This window comes from Ixodes scapularis, unplaced genomic scaffold (genome assembly GCF_016920785.2).
Source record: "Ixodes scapularis isolate PalLabHiFi unplaced genomic scaffold, ASM1692078v2 PGA_scaffold8__174_contigs__length_109621045, whole genome shotgun sequence".
Taxonomy (NCBI): domain Eukaryota; kingdom Metazoa; phylum Arthropoda; class Arachnida; order Ixodida; family Ixodidae; genus Ixodes; species Ixodes scapularis.
The window spans coordinates 26,821,220-26,832,405 of record NW_024609883.1 but is presented as its reverse complement, the minus strand read 5'-3'; the positions used below and the strand labels follow the sequence as shown (position 1 = coordinate 26,832,405).

The 11,186-nt window shown below is 47.6% G+C and overlaps 1 protein-coding gene across 1 annotated transcript; it reads right to left on the bottom strand.

The window, feature by feature from the left end:
• Positions 1-5,192: 5,192 nt before the first annotated feature.
• Positions 5,193-6,875, bottom strand: LOC121833540 (centrosomal protein of 83 kDa-like). Its single transcript, XM_042286939.1, has one exon. It carries the CDS (start codon positions 6,873-6,875, stop codon positions 5,193-5,195), a length of 1,683 nt encoding a protein of 560 aa, XP_042142873.1.
• Positions 6,876-11,186: the final 4,311 nt, after the last annotated feature.

Here is an 11,186-nt window from a genome sequence, read left to right as displayed (position 1 = left end):
GGGGAAACTAGCAATTAACAGCTCCGCTGTATAAAGAGGTGCGTGTGTGTGTGGAGGGGGGGGGGGTTTAAAAACATGCTGTGTTGTAAAGGTTCCTCTTTTCTGCATCTTTGGCGCAGACCAAAAAGCGTAACTCCGGAAACTACTTTGCTTGCAAAAACGCTCTTACCAAAAAGCACGTTTTTGTCGTACCAGACGCTCGCGCCGTTCCTAGTGAAAAGCGTCTGACTCGCAACTAAAGAGTCGTGGGTTCGCATCCCGCCTGAAATTCTTAATTTTTTTTCTTTAAGGAAAAATAATTACTTTCAAAAGTGAAATCATTTGAGACATACGGCGACCTTTAATTCACATTACATGTCATGTTTTAACCACTCTCATTCCACGCGTGATGTCACGTTTCACGTGAGCATTGTGGGTTGCTTGAAATTCTTGCGTATCTAGCTCTGACGTCATGAACCTATCGACCAATCAGGATTTTCCAGTCACGCCACCGACATCGGCTTTTCTGCGACATGAGCTCCTTAACGCTATAGAGTTAAAATCATCAGTTAGCAAAGGTGATGCTCATTTGCAAATTAAATTGACCGGCATCTTGTCAAGAACAATCATTCCTCAACAGCCAGGCGATGCCAGCTTATTCGGCATAAGAAAATGTTCACTAGGGTAAGCGCTTTTTTGGGCCAGATTCGACCTGAGTGCGAAGGTGCGTATAAATTAGAGTCAGGCATGGGCAGAATACATGCAAATATGTATCGAAATACAAATACAATACACTTCGTCAGAAATGTGTTTATTACAGATCTAATCACATTTCCAAAAAAAAAAAAGCATTTAAGTACAAGATACAAATACAACCAAATACATTTGATCTCCTCCGAATACTTTTCCAAATACATTCCCCAAAATTTGCGTGAGCGACTTCAGGGCACCTGCAACGGGTTTCTGGGTATCTCATTTTAATTTTGCATCGCACACTTGGGAGTTAGTGTGCGAGGCTCTAGTAACGTGATAGAAATATAATCACAAAAAAAAAAAAATTAATCAGCTTGGGCTTAACAGGTGAAAAAAGTACAGAGCTTCAAGCAGCTTTTTTTGTCGATTACATTTTGGTATAGACCAACAAAGCACCGAGACGACCAAGACGCGCAGCACTAGGTAGAGAATTTTTTATTGTTGCAACTCGCACCAGTTACGAAAGTTTGGACGACTCGCGCATTTAGAATGTTTTAGGCAAAATATATGGATGGAAATCAGGCTGGAAAGCATCACAGGTTGTCACAGGCACTTATTTAGCCAGTCTGCCTGTGAACGTCTATTTCGTCACTATTCTCGCCCTGGACTAGCACCGTAATCACAGTCACTAAACGCTTGTGCTTGATTTAAAGACACTTCATTCGATGCAGAACGTAGTTTTCTCCCTGCTCTGGACAGTGACAATAAATTTGAGGGATGTATTTTCGCCCACAAAATTGTATTTAATTACAATTGCATTTGAAATACCCATGTTTTAGTATATAAATACATACGTCAAATACATTACCTAATTTGTAATTAAATACAAATGCAAAATACACAAACTATTTGAAATATATATTTCAATTACTTGTATTTGGAATACTGCCCATCCCTGATTAGAGTGAACAATTGCGATTACTTCTTGCTGCATGATTAGTGGCATGCATGCGGTGCTGAGTGTAAACAATGTTTGGTTAGAACAACAAGCTTTTGGATTGCCGCTCGGTGCTTCTATAAAAAATAAACTGAAAGGAATTATCCTAAAACTTTTGTTACATTCTGAAAATTTCATTGCTTTTAGCTCAGTTGTGTCGTCATCATATACATATATATTGTGAAGTGTATTTCGTAAACCTTATTTCATAATTAGCATAAGCACCGAGGTGCTCATTTCATAATTTTATGTGATGTATTAAATCCTTAGTTCAAAGACACAATCACGATTTCATTTTTAACACTGCGACACAAAGTTGTACCGATCACGGGTATTTTAGGCGACCTACCACACTTCGCGACAACATTTTATACCGTGTAAATAGATAAGCTTTAACTTTAGAATTTTACTTAAACACGAAGAAAGCACAACAAAATACAGTATAGTTCTGAATTTGAAGCTGATCTATTTACAGGTATGTACGAACAAGCTCAACTCTTTACTCGTGCACTTAAACATTTTGATTCAGGTAAAATATATGTTACTGGCAAACAAAGGGATGTGGAGTCGTATGAACACGACGTTATGTATGTTAATGTACACTTTTTTCTACTCTTGCGTCGAAATTAAATAACTGAATTTAATATTTTTGGCACCTAAAGCAAAAGTAAGTTGCACGGACGATCGAAGGAACTATATAGTTAATCGTTTCACGGCGTAAATAGTGTATATTACCAGAACAACGCGAAAAATATTGTCTCAATTTAGCGGTTCAAACCGGTTCGAACCGGTTCGAACCGGTTTGAACCGTTATTTTTTGCTCCCCGGAACTGAACCGGAACTGAACCGAAAGCCATGAACCCGAACCAGAACCGAACCGATAAAAATTTCGGTTCGACACTCTGGTAGGATGTCGTCAGTATAGCGGCAGAAGTGTTTAAGTGAATTTCCCGTCTAGAACAGTCAATGAAAGCGTCTTAGATGAAAGTCCCAACCCAAAATAATGTCCACAAAGCAGTTACTCAGAACCATAAAAAGAACAGTGTAGTTGCTGCTACCAAGTGAAAATGATAGAGTTGAGAAGCCGATTGGTTGTGCAAGGTCGCCATTCACCATGCGCAAAAGGTGACCTAAAGGAGGCATGAGTACCTTGTGTAAGAGGCGGCGAATTTTATCTGAAATACACGATCTTGCGGCACTAGTATCGACTAAAGCAGTAAACGACTGTTTTCCATTTTTGACAGTGACTGTTGTTGGTCCAGGACAGGGAGGGTTTGCAACAGTTCGTCGCAGTGCAGCCAGACCTCCAGTGTCAAGAGAGGCTGCCTTGGTTAGTTTGACGGCTGGCTAGCGGCGGGAGCGTTGTTGAGAGGCGAGATGGAACTCGGGCGTCGAGGATATGGGGAAGGGGAGCGACCACGGCGGCTGTTGGACGACGTGAAAGTGCGGGCGGCCGTCAAAATAAGGTTGGTCTCCGGAATCGACGGCGGGTGGCGGTTGTTCGTGAATCGGCCGTAACCGGTGTCGTCAATGCGCGGTGGCAGTAACGGGCATCGTGTCCTGGGGTGTTACAGTAAAAGCAAACAGGGCGGTGATCTTCCGTCCCCCATGTGTCCGTCCTCCGAGGTGGTCCGTAGCGCAGAGGGCGCGGTGGGGTGTTGTCTGCTATAGATGCGACGAGTAGCGACGTGAGATTTCGTGCTGCATCACGCAGAGGGACAGGTGGAGGGGGTGCCGTTGCGTAGACGGAAGGTGTTGGGGCTACCGAGTGAAGAGCGGCACGGAGCTCGTCTTGAACAGCTCTTTGGATCTGTTGGGCCTCAGTTGGATGGGACGAGTGATCTGCATTTGAACGAAGGGACTGGAGGAAGTCACGCAGTTCTTCGTGAATTATAGAGCGATTTAGCCCCGGTAGGTTGACACTCGCAGAGGCATTCAAGGACGACACCTCTGGAAGCCAACCCACACTGGACGTCAACTTGGGTTTGACTCATACCCTTCGAGTCACAAGGCGTCGGTGGTTGCGACCCTGTTGTCCAGAGCTTGGAACATCTGCTCCTCAAAGAAAGATAAAGAAAGTGAAGAACAGGCTGTCATCACCGACCTCAAAAAGAATGGCTACACCAACAGCTTCATCAGCCGTGTTGCCCGTCGTCTTGGTCGCAGTTTTGAGCACCCACAGAATAGTACGCAGTCCCGCCCTAACATCCGGGTCTGTGTACCTTATACAAAAAGAACTAGCGAAACTCTGGCCCGTGCGCTGGCCAAAGAAGGTATTCAGGTGGCTCACAAACCTAGGGGCTAAGCTCGGCGCGGCGAGATCGAGGCGAGTTCTCCGCCAAACTCGCCGACCGCCGCGATTGGTCGGCGCCGTGCATGACGACACGCGCCGACACTCCCTAGATCGTGACGTCAGAACGGAGTGTTTGAGGCGGTCGGAGAGTTGCATATTCGGAACTCGCGGCGAGATGCAGTGACGTCGTTTTGACGTGGCAGAAGCCGCCGCGGATGGGAAAAGCTTGCCGGCTCCGACCTAGGCGAGTTTGGGCGAGTTGGGTGCGAGATCATGGAGAAGCGTCCAAAATGGCAGCGTATTTGTCCGTGTTTTGCCGTCGGCGTAGCTATTTAAGCCACGCCAATGTGTTTGACAGGGACCACGTTGATTTTCAACAACACTATTGCCTCTCGGAAGACGTGGCACGGTGGCTGTACGATGAACTGCGGGGCGAACCGGGCTTGAGGCGATGGAGCCGTGAATGGACCGTCGCCCCCGTCGTGAATCCTACATACAAATTCTACAAAGTGAATCCTAGAAACAAGTGTGTTTTTACGGCAATCTGCAACCAGGAACGCAGTTTATCATTACCTACAGGTCTTTGCAATTATGTTGGTGGGTTGCTGCGCTGCGTAGATGCAAGATAAACGCACTTGATAAAATTGAAACTGTTATGTTGCTAGTTAAGCTCAGGAGGATGGTTTAAGCAAACTGTTTAATAAGGAGCAAACGGGATCAAAGCCGCAGCTATGGCGATTGTTCGTCAGTTCCAAACGCAACAGCGCGTGCCACACCCTGCGAGCGTGCTCACTGGATGTCCCCTTCTTCTAAGATAAGAGAGCCTCATGACATCATAACATGCCCCCTTCTTCTTCTCTTTTTTTTTTGTTTGAAAATAACGCAGTGCGAGTGCGGCACTTGTCAGTCTCTGTATCGTTGCGGCTTCATCACGACGCGTCCACTTCTTGTTTTTGTTTTTTTGTTGTTGTTTTTTGTTATCCTGTTGACATTTTAGACGTGGAAATGTTTCCAAGTGATTCGTCGTTTGAGACTGTACAGACAGTCTTCAGCAGGTTCGTTTGAGACTGTAGGGAAATGGTTTTTACAGCTTCTTTGTGCTTCTTTGATGTGGTACCGGTTGCCCTGTAAGTCCTCGATTGTGTTTCAGCTGCTTCTTCTCCTGGTTCCGCTTGCTCTCCTCGGCTCGAGACTGCTCCAGCAGGGACTCATACCACCGGGAGAGGTCCTCTATCTCGACTCGGCTTGCTGGTGCCTTCGAAGTTCTCGCTGTACCCCCAGTGCCCCCGGTGACATGTTCCATCGAGGCTCCCACTTTTTTGTTTGGCGCGCCTGTACCAACCGTTCTTCAGCTTTACGATGCTTGTCCTTGAGGAGGCGAAAGCGCTCTTGCAACTGCCGGCTTGCTTGCCACAGCTCTTGCAGCTCCTGCATGGTCTTTTTTCCCACTGTGCCCTGCTGCTCCTCAAAGACTGCGAGAGCTCGTTTGGCTGTTGCCCACTCTTCTGTGAGCTGTGCGCACCTGTCCCCCAAACTGCGGTTCTCTTGGGCTGTCGCGTGAAACTCTTTTTGCATATTCCTGTGTCTGTATACAATGTGGTTATACTTGTCCAACAGCTGGGAGTGGTCTGTCTTCAGCGCTGACAGTGCTGCCTCACACTTGGCCGCTTCGTTCAGCGCAGTGCAGTGCACGTTCTCCATCTCCTTTGTGGCCTTGACGTGCTGCTCGCGCTGAGTCTTCAGCTCCTCCTCGAGGCAATGTCGTGCATTTCCTAAGTTCTCTGCTAGCTGTTGAAAATGTTTGTTGTCGCTGACGAGCATTTCAGTTTGCTCCTCCAGTCTGGAAAGTTCTAACCCCCGAAAGTCGGCTTCGATTTCTAGCTTTCCGTTGCGTTTTAGGAGGCTGCTGACTTTCTCTTCTAATCTGTCGCACTCTGTTTCTGCCTTCTCGGTAATGAAGCTTCCGTCTGCTTCCGTTTGCGACGAATTGTGACACTTAACAACATTTGCTCTCCCTCTCAAAGTCTCCGCCATCTTTTCGTGTCTCTGCTGCCAGAAGCGACTTTCATCAGACACGCATCTAATTTTTTCACTCGCATCCTCAGAAGATGATTTCCACTGCTGACTTTCTTGAGCGAGGAGCTCGTTCCTAACTGTCAAGGATGTGACCCGTTCCTGAAGCACTGCCAGCCGACAGTTCAAGTCTTCCAGCTGACTTACTTCAAGAGACACTGCAGCTTCTGACGACTGGTTGGTGTGCTCAAAGATGCTCCGGACAAATGCCCCGATGATGCTCCGGACAAATGCCCCGAGATCTTGTAACGGCCACTGGTACCGGTCCTTTAAGTACTGATAGTTTTGCTGAAGTAGATTTAACTGCTCCTCTTTTTTAGCAAGCTGGTTTTCGAGGGCCTCTCTTTTGCGTTTTGCGATGTCCAGCAGCCTCTTGAGGTACTGAAAGGCACTGAACTCTCGTTGTTCGGAATCATTCTCAACTATTGGCAAGTCCTCGCCACAGTCTTGAAGAAGGATATCCTGCAAGATGCAGTACTCGGCAGAAAACCTTTCGAGCTCGAGCTGAGATGCTTCAAACTTCTCCTTCAGGGTGTCCACTTCCTCCACCTTGGCATCTACAAGCTCCAGCTGCTTTGCCAAATCCCCACTTAGAGAAACTAACTGGGCTTTCAATGCTTCGGACTCCTGATGCTTGGCATGAGAAAATTCTGCATGCTGCGCTTGCATCTTCCCCAGGAGAGCCGAGGCTGCCTTGCACTCGCTTTGAAGGGCCTGCTCACGGCCAAAGCTCGCTTCAGTATTTCTCTCGTGCTCCAAAGACATTCGCTGCATTTCTGCCTTTGCCAACACCAACTCTGAAATCAGGCCTTGTCCCTCTTCCGGACGAGATGCCAGCATGCCCCTTTTTTCCTTTGACCGCCTCTCCAGCTCTGTCCCAGTTTGCGCAAGATTGGGTGCTTTGGTTGATGGAAGAGTCCCGATTGTTATGCCTCCCAAATGAATTGTTTCATTGGGGTCATTGTTTATGAATGAGTTGGAAGTTTCTTTTACTGCAGAAACACGTCAATATCCGTAGGTTTTCTGTTGTGTCTGGTTGCACAATCGGGAAAAATGTCCAAATTTTCCACAGAAAAGGCAGTGCTTTCCGTAAGCTGGGCAGTTTTGGGGTTGATGGAAAGTACCACATCTTGAACATGAACTTTGCTGTCGGTTGCTGGATTGGTCTTTTTGGGGTTCGGATGGTTGATACCTCCGTTGCGCTGCGCTGAAGCTAGATGACTGACGATAGAGTCCATCAACTCTAACTTCGTCTTCAGTTTTCTGAATATCATTCACATGTTTTTTTTGAGATTTCAGCTGCTTTACAGGTTGAAATGATTTTGTCTAAGGTTAGACTCGGTTCACGAAACAATCGTTCGCGCAAAGCCACGTCTCGTATCCCGATGATGATACGATCACCAATGAGCCTGTTTTCTTGAGCTCCGTAGTTGCATTTCTGAGCCTGCAGTTTTAGCTCAGTTACAAATTCGTCAATGGTTTGTTCTGGCTTTTGGCTCATTGTGTTAAAAATGGCTGTCGCTTGTGTGACGCTTTTGTAAGGTGCATATAGTTTATCAAATTCGTGCAGGATGTAATCTACTGCATTCTCTCTTTGCCCGCTTTGACCACCTCCCGTTGGTTGCAAAGGAAAGGTTTGCGTATTCGTCTTGCCTGAGGTCCAAGGCAGTGGAGCAGAAAAGCTTTTTGAGTTGTGATAGGCTTGGATGCATATTCACAGGCTGCTTCGAAGATAAGGTATGATGATTTCCACTCCTCCCATGTTCTTGCTGGGTCGTCACCAGGCTGGAACGGAGCCGGCGGTTGTAGGAAAGCAGATGCCATATTGTTGCTGCTGTTGCTTGTTAAATTTAAAATATGGACGCTGAGCTGCTCACCACTTCTGACACCATGTTATGTTGCTAGTTAAGCTCAGGAGGATGGTTTAAGCAAACTGTTTAATAAGTAGCATACGGGATCAAAGCCGCAGCTATGGCGATTGTTCGTCAGTTCCAAACGCAACAGCGCGTGCCACACCCTGCGAGCGTGCTCACTGGATGTCCTCTTCTTCTAAGATAAGAGAGCCTCATGACATCATGACAGAAACTAAAACAGATGATAACAGATGATAGAAGAAAAGCAATGTACATGAACGGCGCAGACTAACAACTGTGTAATTTCTTTCACATCTTTCTCCCTCCACACCGTATTTTGATGAACAAATTGGCCGTTAGTTGTTTATACAGCAGGAGAACATGCCAGAACATTGCGTCATTGTTACCTACCGTAGATAAGCAATTTAGCCAGTGCGGTATGACTGCCAGCCTAGGGTCTTTAACGTGCACCACGCAGTATAGTGATACACGACCGCATGCCGGTACGATGCTTATCCAGATCGACACGGGCAGGGGTGGGGATGAATCCACAATCCTGGGTTCTGCAGCGCGAGCTTTCGCTCCACGTGCACCCTATTTTGAAAAAAAAAAGAAAACATATTGTGATTGTATGGCGGTGTGGGGGGAGAAAGATGAGAAAGAAATTACAGTTGTTAGCCTGCGCGATTTCTGTATGTTGTTTTTCGTCGATTCTCTGCTTTAGTTTCAACCCTTATCAAGAGCGTTTTTCTTGCATCTACGTGGCGCAGCAAACCACCTTAATGTCTAGTCAACTAGCCCATATCCAAGCAATGTTTGCATAGTTAGCATCCCTGCTGTTACCTATTCTTATTTGTCATTTACGATTTAAAAACAAAATGGGGCTGTATGTACGTTAATACTGCCTATAACTTGGTCTGCCTCAACGGGGACGATTCTCCCTGCTGTAGATGAGAAATTTAACCAGTGCCGTACAATCGGGGTGTTTAACGTCCATCCCGCAGTAGTGATACACGACTGCACACCGGTACGATGCTCATCAACATCGAAAGGGGCGGGGGTGGGGATTGAAACCAGGATCCTGGGTTCTGCAACGGACCTTTCGCTCGACGTGCTCCGAGCTGGTGTGCGCTAGGCCAGCCGGCCATCGATCCCCCGATTTAAATAAAATAAAAACCCTCCACTGGGGAGCGTAGGGAGAAATCGGAGCTACGCTGGGGAACTCGCCGCCGCCGGGGGGGTCGGAAATGTAAGAGGAGGAGTGGGAAACTCGCCGGGGCGGAGTCAAAAGAAGCTCCACCCCTCCCTCGTGACGTGGCATCGGAGAGATTCCCGCCGGAGGCGAGCTTAGCCCCCCTGTACGCACCATGACTCAATAAGTGTTTTCAAAGTCGATGCGGTGGTCATTGTCCTCGCAGTGTTCCGCAACAGCACTACGCTCAAGATCAAATTTTCGTGCGTCATTCTTATGTTGGCGGACTCTTTCCTTGAGGTCTTTTGTTTCGCCGACGTATGAAGCGGAACACTCAGCACAGGGAATTTGGTACACAACGCCTTGTGCTTTTTCTCTCGCTGGACGGTCTTTCGGACGAGGCTTTAGGCGCCCAAGTGTCAAAACAGGGGGGCTAAGCTCGCCTCCGGCGGGAATCTCTCCGATGCGACGTCACGAGGGAGGGGAGGAGCTTCTTTTGACTCCGCCCCGGCGAGTTTCCCACTCCCCCTCTTACATTTCCGACCCCCCCGGCGGCGGCGAGTTCCCCAGCGTAGCTCCGATTTCTCCCTACGCTCCCCAGTGGAGGGTTTTTATTTTATTTAAATCGGGGGATCGATGGCCGGCTGGCCTAGCGCACACCAGCTCGGAGCACGTCGAGCGAAAGGTCCGTTGCAGAACCCAGGATCCTGGTTTCAATCCCCATCCCCGCCCTTTTCGATGTTAATGAGCATCGTACCGGTGTGCGGTCGTGTATCACTACTGCGGGATGGACGTTAAACACCCCGATTGTACGGCACTGGTTAAATTTCTCATCTACAGCAGGGAGAATCGTCCCCGTTGAGGCAGTCCAAGTTTTAGGCAGTATTAACGTACATACAGCCCCATTTCGTTTTTAAATCGTAAATGACAAATAAGAATAGGTAACAGCAGGGATGCTAACTATGCAAACATTGCTTGGATATGGGCTAGTTGACTAGACATTGAGGTGGTTTGCTGCGCCACGTAGATGCAAGAAAAACGCTCTTGATAAGGATTGAAACTAAAGCAGAGAATCGACGAAAAACAACATACAGAAATCGCGCAGACTAACAACTGTAATTTCTTTCTCATCTTTCTCCCCCCACACCGCCATACAATCACAATATGTTTTTATTTTTTTTTTCAAAATAGGGTGCACGTAGAGCGAAAGCTCGCGCTGCAGAACCCAGGATTGTGGATTCATCCCCACCCCTGCCCGTGTCGATCTGGATAAGCATCGTACCGGCATGCGGTCGTGTATCACTATACTGCGTGGTGCACGTTAAAGACCCTAGGCTGGCAGTCATACCGCACTGGCTAAATTGCTTATCTACGGTAGGTAACAATGACGCAATGTTCTGGCATGTTCTCCTGCTGTATACACAACTAACGGCCAATTTGTTCGTCAAAATACGGTGTGGAGGGAGAAAGATGTGAAAGAAATTACACAGTTGTTAGTCTGCGCCGTTCATGTACATTGCTTTTCTTCTATCATCTGTTTTAGTTTCAATTTTATCAAGTGCGTTTATCTTGCATCTACGCAGCGCAGCAACCCACCAAAATAATTGCAAAAGCCTGTAGGTAATGATAAATTGCGTTCCTGGTTGCAGATTGCCGTAAAAACACACTTGTTTCTAGGATTCACTTTGTAGAATTTGTATGTAGGATTCACGACGGGGGCGACGGTCCATTCACGGCTCCATCGCCTCAAGCCCGGTTCGCCCCGCAGTTCATCGTACAGCCACCGTGCCACGTCTTCCGAGAGGCGATAGTGTTGTTGAAAATCAACGTGGTCCCTGTCAAACACATTGGCGTGGCTTAAATAGCTACGCCGACGGCAAAACACGGACAAATACGCTGCCATTTTGGACGCTTCTCCATGATCTCGCACCCAACTCGCCCAAACTCGCCTAGGTCGGAGCCGGCAAGCTTTTCCCACCCGCGGCGGCTGCTGCCACGTCAAAATGACGTCACCGCATCTCGCCGCGAGTTCCGAATAGGCAACTCTCCGACCGCCTCAAACACTCCGTTCTGACGTCATGATCCAGGGAGTGTCTGCGCGTGTCG